At 40.3% G+C, this 16,207-nt stretch overlaps 1 protein-coding gene and 1 long non-coding RNA gene across 3 annotated transcripts in view; one reads left to right on the top strand and one right to left on the bottom strand.

The window, feature by feature from the left end:
• LOC309481128 (alpha-2,8-sialyltransferase 8F-like) overlaps positions 1-16,207 on the bottom strand; it is a 39,645-nt gene that overhangs the window by 18,279 nt on the left and 5,159 nt on the right. Inside the window, exons 4-7 of one of the 2 annotated variants that reach the window (XM_082145957.1) lie at positions 5,770-5,914; positions 5,212-5,324; positions 5,033-5,110; positions 1,229-3,715 (exon numbers count right to left, since the gene is read on the bottom strand). The exons of the other annotated variant lie outside the window; for it this stretch is intronic. Of the exons in view, the coding sequence (XP_082002083.1) occupies positions 3,223-3,715; positions 5,033-5,110; positions 5,212-5,324; positions 5,770-5,914 (829 nt within the window). The 3' untranslated portion in view covers positions 1,229-3,222. Of the gene's footprint in view, positions 1-1,228; positions 3,716-5,032; positions 5,111-5,211; positions 5,325-5,769; positions 5,915-16,207 lie in introns of those variants that run through there. 2 annotated transcript variants of the gene reach the window in all.
• The window catches only part of LOC309481176, an 88,809-nt gene continuing 82,986 nt past the window's right edge, over positions 10,385-16,207 (top strand). Inside the window, exon 1 of the long non-coding RNA XR_014199934.1 lies at positions 10,385-10,685. This is a non-coding gene — a long non-coding RNA (uncharacterized lncRNA). The remainder of the gene's footprint in view (positions 10,686-16,207) is intronic.

Below are 16,207 nucleotides of genomic sequence, written 5' to 3'. Positions count from 1 at the left end.
TCACGCGCTGAGAACCAGTACGACCCGCCCCAAGAAACCAATCGTCCAGCCTTAAGGGTTCGGGACACGGTGGAGGGTTCCACTCGAGCTCGAGGTCAACGAAGTGGCCAGTGGCCACCAGATCCAGAACTAGAGGGGGGAATGGGCAAAGGCACACCCCCTCGAGAGATGTATTTGAGCCTCAATCTGAACACAGAGATTGTCATGTTCCCACAGTGAGAACATGCACATCCTCGAATGCTGCCTCAGCATGCTTAAGACCCAGACACGAGAGACAGTGATCGTGACCATCAGCCAGAGAAAGATGACTACTGCATCCAGAAACACACGGGCGGAATGACATCTTTAAAAAGAAAAAGGCAAAAGGCAAATATGCGATGCATCCCCTTCCGTATTTATACTCGCGCTACGGGGCAGAGCTTCGGATGCAAAACCCGCATGCCAGTGTGCATTGGCTCGTTTAGTTAAACTCAAAGCGGATTGGTCTCTCAAGCGAGATCCCAATTCGTCGGTTCACTAGACCCGACGTGGCGTTGGGAGTGGCCGACTGAAAGGGAACAAGCTTGTTTTATGGTTGCCACACAGAGAGAGAGGGACCCAAACAGAGGAGATGTGATTCAGTGTTTATTTTCCTCCAGCTCGCATCTCGCTCCTCAACAGGCACGCGCTTTCGAGTCGAAGTCTTGTGAAGGACAGTGGAGTTGACAGCAAAATTAATTTAGAGCTTGCAGCAATAATCACCGGCATGTTCGGATTTCTGTCTTCCAAACCGCAGAGAAAACACTCTAGCTGGTCAAGAAAGAAAACAGGGAGAGGATTCCCGCCTAATGGACGTCAACAATGATGTAACATCACCGCACATCTTTGTGAGTTGGTGGAGAATGCAGGATGTGTTTGGATGGCGACCAAACCAAAAGATTCCAAGAAATATGGTTTTGAAAAACTTTTTGAAAATCATTTTCCAGAACTGTCATTTTATTTACTTGTCATGTGGTGTAACCAAAGAATATCGTGTTTTCCATAATCCTTGAGTTCATGTTTGTGAACACTTCTTAATCGTTATTTATAACTCAAACACATTAAAGACACTCAAAAATATTCCATATTTATTTATTTTTTTATTTGATTTTTTTTCATATATATTTGTAAAATATATTTATTTACATGACTTTTCCTATTGAAATAAACCCTTATATTTTAACCCTGAGTCAGTAGCTAATCCAGATTTAACCAAATTAAAGTAACACCAATGTCATCCATGCAAATAAAGAACAAAACAATATAAACTATGACCTGAATGATTTAGAGGAATAAGACCCCTGAATGAATTCTGCACAACTAAACAATGATAAAATAAAAAGTATTTTATCTCATAAAAAAGTGTAATTGCTGTTCTCCTAATGAAGACAAAGCATCATCACAATAAATCTCTGCTGATTGTGGTAAATATTATTGATCCATTCCGTGTTTTTGTTTTGAATGATCCATATGAATATTGATTCAAAATAGGGCTAGGTAAAAATATCTATTTCTCATTTTTAATCGCTTATCAATTCTTAAATCCTAAGAATCAATCTTTTAGTCAATGTCATTTTTAGTTGATGAATGAACAGAACATTGTAGTGCACCAGCACCTATCCAATAAATCGCAAGTTCAAGCGGCTCTTGACTAAATTCCATTTCTTCCTTATTGCTACTAGTTTCTAAATAATCATGACTGAAATTTAGAAGGAATGATAAAACGTATAGATCAACATACTAACGAATCATGTCTCACGTAATTGCTCAAACTGAGAGAGTAACTTTATAATCTATACATGACAACTGCTCTCTCTGGGATAGAACGCAGATCTGAATGTTCACTGATCATACTTGAATATATTATAAATATAGTATACTCTAAGTATAAATAAAATATAAGTAAAAAAAAAGTATAAGTATAATAAATAAAAATATAAGTATTCTTTAAAAAATATGATGATATTTAATGCAAATTGATGACTTTAAAAAATGCATATATACTATATAGTATAAGCTGTGTTAATGTTACTGTAGTATGAAGCAGGGCGGGCCGAGAGTCTGGGACATTTTACGCAGCTGTTTATATTTGCTTACATGCCACAGTCGCCACTCCTTTCATTTTGTTGTTTATGTTTATTTTAACGATTAAAGTTATGTTTTGTTACAATTACGTTTGATCACTTAAAGTGTGATCAAGACACTCCATTAACGGTCTGACAGTGTCATTCTTTTTAAGAGGCATGTAAATCTGGCTATCATCCGCATAACAGTGGAATGACATGCCATGCTTCCTAATTATTGAGCCAAGCGGCAGCAAATAAAGAGAAAAAAGAAGAGGGCCCAAAACTGAGCCCTGAGGGACCCCACACGAGAGAGGTGCAGAAGAAGTTCCCACAGCTGTCACAGAGAGTTCGACCTTCCAAATATGACCTGAACCATTCAAGCGCTATGCCCTTTATGCCCACCCAATGCTCCAAACGAGAAATCTGAATTTCATGGTCCAAGTATCAAATGCAGCAGTTAAATCAAGAAGCACAAGAACAACATAGTCACCTGAATCGGTAGCTAAATAGATATCGTTAAAAACTTTTAAAAGAGCCAATTCTGTGCTGTGTAGAGATTTAAAACCGGACTGGAAAACTTCGAGGATATTGTGGTCTTTCAAAAAAAAGCCATTATTTGATTACAGACTATCTTTTCAAGAATTTTTGAAAGAAAAGGAAGTTTGGAGATGGGCTTGAAATTTGCAAGATCTGCAGGATCAAGACCAGGTTTTTTAAGCAGAGGTTGCACTACTGTGTGTTTAAATTTTTTAGGGACCACACCTGAGGACAGACTGCTATTAACAACTGCAAGAACAGATGGTCCTACAGTGGGAAAAACCTCCTTAAAGAGTCGAGGAGGGATAGCATCATGTGGAGAACCTGAGGGCTTCAAATTACCAACAATCTCCTGTAACACACACAAAGTCACAGGCTCAAACTTATCAAAGACAGCAGAGCAGAGGACAGAGACTGAGGGGTCAGTCAGAGACAGAGACTCGGGCCATTATAGTGGTTAAAATTGTGGATTTCTCTGTATATAAACGTTCTTGGAAACGTTTGCGATAATATAACATTGTTCTAAATATTTTAATCCAACAATCTTACATATGTCTTCAACAACCTGGGATAGTCCTCATGCGAACCTTATAATGCCACCCTAAAAATAATTTGCTCGATCCGCCCCTGGTGAGGAGCAGGGCTGCAGGTGCAGTGTCAGCGCCCCCTGGCTGTGGAGCTGCAGCAGCCGCACAAACTCTTCCGGCATCTTGTGTATGTAGGGGTGCGGGCGCTTCAGGTCATAATAATGGTATGGAATCGGCTGATCCTGCAGGTCGCTGCCGAACGGCCAGAATCCGTAAACGTGAACATGCTCACACAGTTCCAGTGCGGTGCTGATTAAAAGGAATCCTGTGGAGAGGCGCACCTCCCGTAGGCCACGCCCCTTCCAGAACCGGTCCAGTGTCCGCAGGTAAGAGGGGCTGAAGAACACAACCGGCTGCTGAGGTCTGATTGGCTGGAGGACTTTGAGTGCTTTGATTGACACTGATGTGCAGAACGTGTAGGCGAAGGCAGGAATAATGAGGTAGGCTTTTCCGTACACACTGACCCGCTCCACCAACGGATCCGGATTCTTCTCCAGGTTTTTGTATCTACAGAAGCACAGTTTTTAATAAACACCAATGACAGAACACTAGATGATCATATATGTGTATGCCAGGGAAATATGTCTCTGTTCCCCATCTGTCAGTCACTACTACGTTATGTTGACTGACAAATGGGGTCTCACTTGGGAGCCCCTATCATCTCTGAGTTTTATAAAAACGGCCAATGGAATTGGTGACTGGAATTTGCATGCCAAGCCACTCCCCTGTACATATGGGTTTATAAAATGGCGGCCCACATCCACTCATTCAACCGATCTCTCTAGACTGGTGAAAAGGGCGCATTAAGCGGTGTTTCGCCAGCGCATTGCAGTGCAAAGGATAAGTGCAGCGATTCTCCCCAGGGTCCTTCAGTCAAAAAGAGTAGTTTTTTCCTAAAAGAGCAAATCGGACGACGAGTGTCTTTTTAAAGTTATGGTTACGGCAAATCTTGGATCTGCAAGTCTTAAACCAGGCCCTTCACAAGCTCCCGTTCAAGATGCAAATGCAGAAGCGCATTCTCATGTGTGTACGTCCTCAAGACTGGTTCATAGAAATTGACCAGAAGTACATTCACATCTCGATTCTACCTCGACACAGACCGATTCATCAGTTTGCCTTTGAGGGTTGGGCATACTAGTACAAGGTCCTCCCCTTTGGCCTGTCCCGGTCTCCCCACGTCTTTACCAAAGTCGTGGAGGCTGCCCTTGCCCAGCTAAGGGAAGTGGGCATTCGCATTTTAAACTATCTGGACTACTGGCTCATTCTAGCTCACTCTCGAGATCTGCTGTGTGAACACAGGGACCTAGTGCTCAGGCACCTCAGCCATCTGGGGCTACAGGTCAACTGGGAAAAGATCAAGCTCTCCCCCATGCACAGTATCTCTTTTCTCGGTATGGGAGTTGGCGCTTCTCACCATAGCTCAATTGAAATGCCTGAATATACATTCAGGGGAAAACAGCGGCTCCACTAAAACATTTTCAGAGGCTCATGGGGCTTATGGCATCCGCAGCCTCAGTAACGCTGCTCAGGTTGATGCATATGAGACCGCTACAGCACTGGCTTCACAGCCAAGTCCTGAGATAGGCACTCCGTGTGACCATCACACTGATCTGTCTGTTCAGCCCTTGGTCAGACTTAGCCATTCTACGGACTGGAGTACCCTTAGAACAAGTGTCCAGGCATGTTGTTTTTTTATTAAAGCGGTAGTTAGAATTTTATAGAAATAGCAATCAATAAAAAAAGATTCTGAGGGCTAAAAATTAACCTGAAAAGTCTTCATTTAAATGATAATCAAAGCTGTGTTTTTATTGTGTGAACACTGACCGAAGCTGACTGGGGTTGATGGTTATCAGATCCGTCTTCAGTCCAACATCACTGTCATTAACTGTTGCCAAATTAAACCTGAAAGAGAGAGAAAACATCATATTAACAGGAAGGATGGATGAATACTGATGGATGTGTTGTGGTCAGTGTGGGAGCAAGGAATGATGGGATGCGTTTACCGTATGACAAAGTCTGCGTTGTCAATCTCATGTCCACAGCTGCTGTTTTTCAAAATCCCACCGCTGCCGACCACAGCACACCGACCCAGACGCCGACCGGACCAGGGGTTGTCCTGCACACACACACACACACAGGGATTTTTGGGGACTTTCCAAAAACATAATGATTCTTATACTGTACAAATTGTACATTCTCTCCCCTTACACGAACCCTATCCCAAAACCTACCCATCACACAAAACTTTCAGCATTTTTACATTTTCAGAAAAGTATGATTTCTTAAGCTTATGATTTCTAAGCCGTTTCCTCATGGACACCAAAACTGTCCGGCTCAAAACTCTCTCACTCTCTCAAAAATACATACACAATCACTCACTGCTACAAACACACACCCTTTCTTTCTCTCTCACACACACACAAACACACACTCTCTCACACACACTCTCTCTCTCACACACACACGCACACGCACGCACACGCACACACACACGCACACACACTCTCTCTCTCTCACAGACACACACACACACACACACACACACACACACACACACACACCTCAGGCAGCATACTGTGAAGTGCTGCATTCATTTTGTATGTTTTTGTTGTGCTTGTTTCATATTGGATGGATTGATTGATGGCTGTGTTGCGTTTGGTGAGAATGAATGATCCTGTGGCGTTACAACAAATCTGCAGCCTGATTCTGTCATAAACACACAGAGAGAAAGAGAAGAGTTTATGAGGATTCATATTACATAATCATCTCTGTTAAAATGACCCACTTCAGTATGCTAAGATTCATTGTTTGAACAGTTTTACCAGCTTGTCTCTTTAAACACTATTTAAACATTACGTTTGATTTTGCCAGATCGGTTCAAAACCATTTCACCTGTACTCAAACAATGCTTTCAGATCATACACACATCAGTCAATATATAAACACTACAGATCATTCATTAGACTCTACATAAAAAAAATGGAGAACAGCATCATAGGTTACAGTAAATAATCGTAATCTAATATCATATATAGTAATTGCAAATAGTAAGGAGAAAATATTGTGTACTGTATGAATGTTACGTGCTGCTATGTATAATCCAAGGAGCAAAGAACAGGACATGGTATGAATACCTAGATACATTTAATTAACACAAGGAGCAAGAGCATACATACAAACAACTAGCATCACATTAAATACTGGACAAGGAATTTAGGAAAACTGAAACGCCTGCCGGAGGGCAGGAGAGAAAACAGTCTGTGGGCTGGGTGAGAGGAGTCCTTAAGGATGCTGCGAGCTCGATGCAGACAGCGTTTCCTCTGGATGTGCTCGATGGCAGGTAGTGGAGTCCCAGTGATGCGCTGGGCGGTTTTCACCACCTGCTGCAGTGCCTTGCGCTCTGCAACAGAACAGCTCCCATACCACACTGTAGCACAGTTGGTCAGGATGCTTTCTATTACACAGCGATAGAAGTTCACCAGGCCAGACAAGTAGTATGTTGAGGGTTGATTTGTAGGGAAGGAGTACACGCCTGCGCACATATATTCAAACGCACATACCTTTAGACTGAACTCCTAATACGCATGTGCACGCCATCGATGTTCTCACTGGTTCGCATTTTTTAAGTTTGCGCAGAAAGAACTTAAGAGTTTTCTGTTAAAACGGTGTCATGTTAGCGACCCCTAAGTTAATAACTAATGATCGTTGCGACGGAAGTGAATCAATCAAACTAACTTTAACTGGACAATAACTTTATTCTAGAGCTGCTATAAAGCCAAAACACTTTACTTTAATTTCCTATTATCAACGTAAAGCTGCTTTGGAACAATATACATTGTTAAAAGCGCTATATAAATGAAGATGATTTGACTTGACTTGCAGCTGAGGAGGGAGGGTGGGGACTGTGGAGGAGGAGTGCAGCAGGTGAAGAGCAGGAAACCTGGGGAAATAACAGAGGGAGAGATCAGGGTGGTGATGATGGTGAGAGGAGCCAGGAGCAGATAAGTGGGGAGCCAGAGCGCAGCCAGGACACACGGTGGAGGGAGGAGCCATGGTGGAGGCTTGGCTGTTGACACTAAGAGGATGATGGACAGAGACAAAAAGCCAGCAAGAATGGGCAACGCAGATGGTCCTGGAGGCTGAGCCGCAGTGAAGAGTGTCAGAAGTGGATCCAGGGCATCTAAAGGACTGAGGTGGAGCCGTTGGGACTAAGGGCCGAGGTGGAGCCAGAGGGAAGGCAGAGCCAGATGGAGCCGAAGGGGAGTCCGTGGTGCAGGCAGGGCCAAGGCGGAGCCAGAAACGGAGGGACAAGGGAGCCCGGTGGAGCCGCAAGGATGATGGATTCTGGTGGAGCCGAAGGAGGGAAGAGCCCAGGTGGAGTTGACAGGCCGAGGTGGAGTGATGTGATTAGCAGCTGGAGGCGGAGCCTGGTGATCCACTTGCCTGGGCGACGCTGGGGCAAATCCACACAGTGGAGTGATGTCGGAGGAGCCAAGGGGCTGAAGGGAACCAGCGGAGGCGGGGCTGAGGAACTGGCTATTATAGGAAGAGGCAGCGGGAGAGGGAGGCTGCACATGAACTCTGGAGACACAGGAGACTTCGAGCTGGGCAGAAGTCCACTATCAGTTTCTCCTGAAGTCCACTATCATCTCCACTGTTTTGAGCATGATCAGCTCCAGATTGTAATGACTGCTCCAGACAGCCAGTTGTCCAGCATCCTGTCTGTATGCAGACTCGTCAGTAGCTGCGTTTACATGGACACTTATAATCGGATTGACGGCTCAATCGGACTAAAAAACCTTCATGTAAACACCTTAATCGATCCGATTGAGCTCGATCCGAATGAAATTTCGATCGGATTGAAAGGGGTGGTTTATCCCTTTTTTAATCCGATCGAGAGAACATGTAAACACTTGATCGGATTGAAAACCTAAACTGAAAGGACTGCGCCTGTGCAATGACGTATGACGCGCGGAACGAGCTGTTCTTCCTGTTTAACCCTCTGAGGTAGAGAAACGCGCCCCCGCGTTTTGCTGGATTTTTTTCACATAGCAGCAACATAAACTTAAATTACTCCATCATTTATGGTTATACAGAAAAAAGAAATATAAAAAAATAATCTGTGATATTTCTACTTTTGTATGTGTCCACTTACAATCAAAGCATTGTGATTTTGTAAAATAAAGAAAATAAACAGGGTGTGCGTTCTGCCTCTCCGTCGCGGTGAACTTTTTTTTCTTGAGCACGTCTATAAACTGAAACAAAACTCAGCGAATACTTCTCACACATTTATGAGCCATTTACCTTTATAAACATTTAAGTGTGTACTTTTAAATGATCGGATTCAAACTGAAAACAAATATTCTCAGTTTAAGTAATTTGTATAAAACCAACAGGATGTCCAGTATCTCAAACGCTTGCTAATTACTTTTTAATTCGACACGCCCACTCGCGCAAAAGAGATTCACATGTAAATCTCCACATGGAACGCGAACGCCCTCGTTACCTCAAACACAAAACACCAAAAAACTTCACAAGTCTCTGCTTTTCGTCGAGTTTGGAAGACACGTCTGAGTTTACATTGGATTTACCTCAGAAGAAGAAGAATGCGATTTGAAGACAAGAAAGATGTAAGGTAAGAAATTCTTACTTATTAGTTTATGGTATTGTTGCATAAACTTCACATTGCAGTTGAACTGTTGCTAGATACTGTATATGGTGAATATTATACTATTTAGACCCGTGTTTCCTGTTAAATACTGTTTGTGGATATCTGCTCAAACATAGATATGTATAACCATAATGTTTAATATTTTGGAGCGCGATGGCGTTTGAATGTATCATATTTTTGGAGCGCGCTGTGGGTTTGAATGTATCATATTTTGGAGCGCGCTGTGGGTTTGAGTATCAAATTTTGGAGCGCGCTGTGGGTTTGAGTATCATATTTTGGAGCGCGCTGTGGGTTTTAATATATCATATTTTGGAGCGCGATTGCGTTTGAAAGGAAAAATGCACCAAACATTAGGCTTTATGTTTTTACTATTATCTCATTTCATATCATCATAACGAATGGAAACATTTGAAGTAACATATGATAATCAATATATTTTTCTCTAGCGTAGTTGTTCTTGAAATCTTTTGGAAGATTTAATTTATTGTTATTATTATTTTATGCAGCACTGCATAGCCTATGCCTACAAGGCACAACAAACCTGGTGTTCATTATATATTGTTGGAAACGTGTGTGTGTGTGTGTATTCTGTGAATTTTAAAAATACATTTTAACCAGAAAAATCTCAAATCTATTCCCAAAATCGTGCAGCCCTATAGTTCCTCTTGATATCATTATGTTCACAGTTTTTTTCTTTTTTTTTTTCTTTCAGGGACCAGATGCAACTGAGTCCTGCTGACTTCAACATTCACATGAGTCTCTGTACATGAACATGGTAAAGTGAAAATCAAACACCTTGGAAATTAAAGGTATGTATAATGTTTTTAGGAATGGCACAAAGGTCTCTGTCTTTGGATCATTGTTTTCAATGTGCTCTTTTGTCATTTGTTGTGTATTTTTGGATTGTGTTGTGTTGTAAATAAATCCAAACAATCTAAAAGCCATTCTTTTTTAAATCTCCTCATTCTTTGTGCAAGGTTGCTCTGAATGACAGGGCCTGATCGCTCCTAATAGGGCCGTTAGGGGAGTGTCTTTGTCTTTCTCAGGTGTTAAAACCTTACATATTCATGAGATGATCACGCCTTTTCGCATATGGCTTTGTCACACAAAACACTTCTTAGAAATTTTAAATCAATATATTGTCTTATCTGAATGAGCAGTCAGGGTGATTTTCACATAGTTTTGGAGCAAATATTCTAGGCTATGTCATACAATTTTCAAAAGTCTTGTGAAGAAATAATCAGTATGGGTTTCATGGCCTTATTTCAGTGAGAATTTTTTTTTGTATTTTCACAAACCACGCATAAATGTCATTATCTCAAAACTACAAACTTTTACATACATGCTGCTGATATATTATTGTAGCAGAGTTTGTGCTGAATACAGTGTAATCAGACTTTAGCCATGAAAATATCACTAGTAACAGAAAAAAACACAAATGTCAGAGCATGTCAGAACACCTCCATGGCCCAGAAAACAGCTCAGACCTCAGAGGGTTAATAAAGTGTCATATTAATAAGTTTCCCGTCATTCTAAAATTCTCATTTCACTCACGCGTCTGTGAAGTAAAGCAGGACAACATCCCACCAGTCCTTGTTTTGGATTCTCATCCACAGACGACTGGTTTTGGCCGCGGGGAGGGGCATTTTTACTGCGTGATCAATAAGCAGCACGGCAAAACGGTTAATATGCTCTAAATTATGACCAGAGACGAATTAATATTACGTCTGCTTTTTAAAACAAATAAAGAACCAATAGAGGAGAATATTTATGCGCGAAAAGCAGGAAACTCTGTATATTCGTGCAGTGTGCGCATGTCAAAACATCAGATCCGATTTGAAACTTGTGACATATAAACGCGCACATCAACCCGATTACTTTTATTTATCATTCATGTAAACACCTTGTTCGGATTCATCAATCGGATTGATTTCATTCCGATTGTGTCCATGTAAACGTAGCTAATGTTGTGGATGAGAATATGTTGTCGACTGTGTTGTGGGTGGGGCTTCCCTTCATGCCTTCTTACTCCACAAGCAACCCCACATGTACGGACAATGTAGCCGACTCATGCACCTGGTCAGACTTCTCTTGTGCATGGGCTCCTGGACGAAGAAGGCCTTTGGCATTGGTTCGGGCTCATGCTCTGTGGCGGACATGAATTCGATTTTTGTTTTATTACAGTACTGTGATTGACAGTATACTGTATTGTATTGCTAAACCAAGTTCCTGTTCAATTCTTTGGATATTTGAACTTTTCTTTTCTAATGCTTTTCATCTACTGCAAGATCTCTTTACAGTAGTGTGATGAAAATAAACTTTTGGTTGAATTTCACTGTATCTGCACCCCTCTATTTGTTGTATACTGTATTAGACATTGAGCTGTAAAATGATTCCTGCTTGCCAAACGGAGGTTTTTATAACAGAGTTTTAGTCCAACGCCGTGGTACAACGAGCACACTCGGGCCCTTAAGAGAGCAGCCAGGAAAATGGAGCGCAACTGGAAGAAAACAAAACTAGAGGTATTTCGCATTTCATGGATAGAGAGCATGATTGCGTACAGAAAGGCCTTAAAAGCTGCTAGATCTGCTTATTTTTCAACCCTCTTAGAAGAAAACAAACAAAACCCTAGGTATTTATTTGAAAAAGTGCATTAAAACAGTGTTTAAAATAAACAGTTTAAAACAGTATTTATAAACAGCGTCTAAATTAACGAGAAATAAAGCTTCAATCCCAGACGTTTCCAAGCAGCACAGCAGTAATGACTTTATAAACGTCTTTACTTACAAGATTCATAATATTGGAGAAAAAATTATAACTATGCAGCCGTCTACTACAGTATCGCATCAGGCAGTGCATTTTAGTGTCCCTGAGGAAAAATTCCATTCATTCATTGCTATAGAAGAGGAAGAATTGTCTAAACTCGTTAAATCATCTAAATTGACATGTATGTTAGACCCTATACCGACTAAGCTACTGAAAGAGATGCTTCCAGAGGTCATAGATCCTCTTCTTAAAATCATTAATTAATCTTTGTCATTAGGATACGTACCAAAAACTCTTAAAGCTGGCTATGATTAAACCTCTTATTAAAAAAACGCAACTTGATCCTACAGAATTAGTCAATTACAGGCTGATCTCAAATCTAACTTTTCTGTCAAAATTAATAGAAAAGGCAGCATGGTAAGAAATGGTATCTGTGAGGATTTCCAGTCAGGATTGGGGATTGAGACTGCTCTCATTAGAGTCACAAATGATTTGCTCTTATCATCCGATCGTGGTTGTATCTCTCTATTAGTGTTACTCGATCTTAGTGCTGCATTTGATACTATCGACCACAACATTCTTTTAAATAGACTCGAAAATTATGTTGGCATTAGTGGAATTGCATTAGCATGGCATAAATCATACTTATCTGACCGTTATCAGGTTGTAGCAGTAAATGAAGAGATGTCTCATCGATCACAAGTTCAGTGTGGTGTACCACAAGGCTCAGTACTAGGACCGTTGCTGTTCACTCTGTACATGCTACCCTTGGGAAATATCATGGCATTAGTTTTCACTGTTATGCTGATGATACTCAGCTCTATATTTCTTCACGCCCTGACAAAACGTATCGATTAACTTTTTTTTTACGGAATGTATAGCTGATATAAAAAACTAGTAATTTCCTACTACTCAATTCTGAAAAAAAAAAAACAGATTCTAATTATCGGACAAAAACACGTCCTCACGTCATTACCTAGAATACTGTCTAACACTTGATGGCTGCTCTGTCAAGTCTTCATCATCGGTTAGGAACCTGGGTGTGCTCTTTGATCCCAATCATTCATTTGAAAGTCACGTTTCTAGTATCTGTAAAACCACATTGTTCCATCTTAAAAATATATCTAAATTACGACATTCAGTATGCTTTCAATGACAAATGCGGAACAGTTAGTTCATGCATTCATGACATCAAGGCTAGATTATTGTAATGCTCTACAGGTTAGGTCAGCCGGAACTGGGAACACTTCCCATAAATCCTGATGTACTCGTTGCATCATAAGAAGAATGGCATCTACACTAATATTAGTCTCTCTGTTCATCCCAATGTTTACCGCAGTCCGCCGGATTCAGTGCGTATCCAGATCTGATGAAGGACCTGCGCCAGGACACGACAACAACACAGTCCTGAAGTGTCAACTAGTCTCTCCCCTGTGAAGGCCCCTTCTCTGTCCCTTTACCTCAGTACAGATATAACGTTAACAAAATGATTCCAGTTCACATGGATACGCGGAAGTGACAAAAAGTTCTGTATTATGAATTAAGGCCAAACAAGTAATTTGGTGAGGTCAATTTGTAACGAAAGACTACGCGCCTGTACACATATACATATATACATATATATATATATATATATAATATATATATATATACACACACACATATACATATACATACAAATATATAAATATATATTGATGAAATATTTACAGTAAACAGTATTTACAGGCAAAATATTTACAGTAAACATGAAACTGTTTGCAACTCATGCACCAATCGTAACTGTAAGAGAATTTTAGGTTTTTTGAAGTTATCTTAACTAACTAGAAATGATAAAGGGAACTTTGTGCCAATTTAACAACTTGTGCAGACACAAAATCTGACATAAAATACTGAATCTGCATCACTAGATATGTTTCCATCCAAAGCTGCAATTTTAAAGGTAGGGTAGGCCATTTTTTGCTTAAACACTTTGTTATTCTGGTTGAAACTTTTTACATCCTGATAGCAATCAATAATAGAAGTGGTTTAAATATTAAACACATTTACATGCATCTTATGTGGAAGTCCCAGGACCAAAAAAACGTTTCTCTGAATGCAATGACATGATGTCCTACTTGCCTGTCAACATTTCCATACCTCTGTGTGCCAGCTCACGCAGACATCACACGTCTTCAGTGCGTTTCGTGAGGCTATGCAGAGTTGTAGACAGACGTCAGTCACAGAGCAGCACAAACAAACAGCAGCCGCCTTTTACAGTTCCTCCTAAACTGAAACAACGAGCTTATGCTGTGTTCACGCCATATCGTAACAGTAATTACAGGAAAGCAACCCGTGACGTTCTACCTGGAACTGTTCACGTTCTTAGACTCGGATTTATGCATTTCGATGTCAACACTGTCAACACTGAGATGAATCTGCAGCAGTCAGGTGGTACAAGAGCTGTCTCTCGCGGTGCTTTGCAGACTCTGCTCTGGCTGTGTGTGTTCATGTGTTGTGGACGAGGCTTGGCTTTGGAGGCTCTCTGAAGGGATGGTGTGATCTAATGCTGTCAAAGCTAATTGCTATTGCTAGCCTCTCTGAAATTGCCTACACTACCTTTAACCCCCTGGGGTCGGCGGTATCGCCGGCGATACCAGCTCACTTTTGTTTTTATTGACTCAAATAACTCCGTCGATTTTTGTCATAAATGCAAGTGTTATACATAATTAAAAACTGTTAAATGTCTTCTTTTATTTGTGTACACTCATAATAAAAACAAAATGTTGTGTTTTTCGTAAAATAAAGAAAATAAACATGATGCGCGTTCTGCCGTCTCTCTCAATGAGAAATTAATTCTGAAACACGACAGAAAATGACCTGTAACTCAGCGAATGTTTGCCACACAGACTTGAAACACATGTCTATACAACGCTTGGAGTCTCTATTTTTAAAGTATGTGAAATATATAAAAAAAATATTCTCTGTTTAAGTAATCCGTAAGAAAGCAGCGGCATGTACAGTTTCTCAAACGCGTCCTAATTAACTATAATGTGACCACGCCCACGCGCGCATGAGCGATTGACATGCAAATGATCCACGCGGCAGAACGCAGACCTGTAAACGCCCTCATTGCCTCAAAACAAAGAACCAGAGACTTCGGGAACTTACTCCTCTCTGCTTTTCATCGAGTTTGGAAGACTGTGTTTGTCCTGTGCTGTGCTGTTTACCTTGGATTTACCTCAGAAGAAGAAGAACACGATTTGAAGACAAGAAAGATGTAAGGTAAGAAATTCTTAATTATTAGTTCATGTTACTGTTGCATAAACTTCACATTGCAGTTGAACTGTTGCTAGATATATGGTGAATATTATAATATTTGGACCCGTGTTTACTGTTACTGTGTTTGTGGATATCTGCTCAAACGTAGATATGTATAATATGGTAACCATAATGTTTCATATTTTGGAGCGAGCTCTGGTTTTTTAATGTATCGCGATCGCGTTTGAAAAGCAAAACCAAGCAAACAAATGCTTCATGTTTTGACTATTATCTCATTTCATATCATCATAACGAATGGAAACATTTGAAGTAACATATGATAATCAATATATTTTTCTCTAGCGTAGTTGTTACTGAAATCTTTTGGAAGATTTATATGCTGCTATAGGTTATTGTTATTATTTTATGCAGCACTGTGCATAGCCTATGCTTACAAGGCACAACAAACCTGGTGTTCATTATATTATATATTGTTGGAAACATTTGTGTGTGTGTGTATTCTGTGAATTTTAAAAAGCAATTTTAACCAGAAAAATCTAAAATGTATTCCCAATAAATTTTAGAACTATATTCCCTATAGTTTCTCTTGATATCAGTATGTTCACTTTTTTTTTCTTTCAGGGACCAGATGCAACTGAGTCCTGCTGACTTCAACATTCACATGAGTCTCTGTACATGAACATGGTAAAGTGAAAATCAAACACCTTGAAAATGAAAGGTATGTACAATATTTTTAGGAATGGCACAAAGGTCTCTGTCTTTGGATCATTGTTTTCAATGTGCTCTTTTGTCATTTGTATTTTTGGATTGTGTTGTGTTGTAAATAAATCCAAACAATCTAAAAGCCATTCTTTTTTAAATCTCCTCATTCTTTGTGCAAGGTTGCTCTGAATGACAGGGCCTGATCGCTCCTAATAGGGCAGTTAGGGGAGTGTCTTTGTCTTTCTCAGGTGTGAAAAGCTTACATATTCATGAGATGATCACGCCTCTTTGCATATGGCTTTGTCACACAAAACATGTCTTAGAAATTTTTAATCAACATATTGTCTTATCTGAATGAGCAGTCAGGATGATTTTCACATAGTTTTGGAGCAAATATTCTAGGATACGTGATACAATTTTCAAAAGTCTTGTGAAGAAATAATCAGTATGGGTTTCTTGACCTTATTTCAGTGACAATAATTGTTTTTCTTTTTTTTTCACAAACCACACATAAATGTCATTATCTCAAAACTACAAACTTTTACATACATGCTGCTGATATATTATTGTAGCAGAGTTTGAGCTAAATACAGTGTAAT

Source organism: Leuciscus leuciscus (assembly GCF_965113295.1).
Source record: "Leuciscus leuciscus genome assembly, chromosome: 18".
NCBI classification, from domain to species: Eukaryota; Metazoa; Chordata; class Actinopteri; order Cypriniformes; family Leuciscidae; genus Leuciscus; species Leuciscus leuciscus.
The sequence above is the reverse complement of the archived record's forward strand: the minus strand, read 5'-3'. Positions and strand labels throughout refer to the sequence as shown.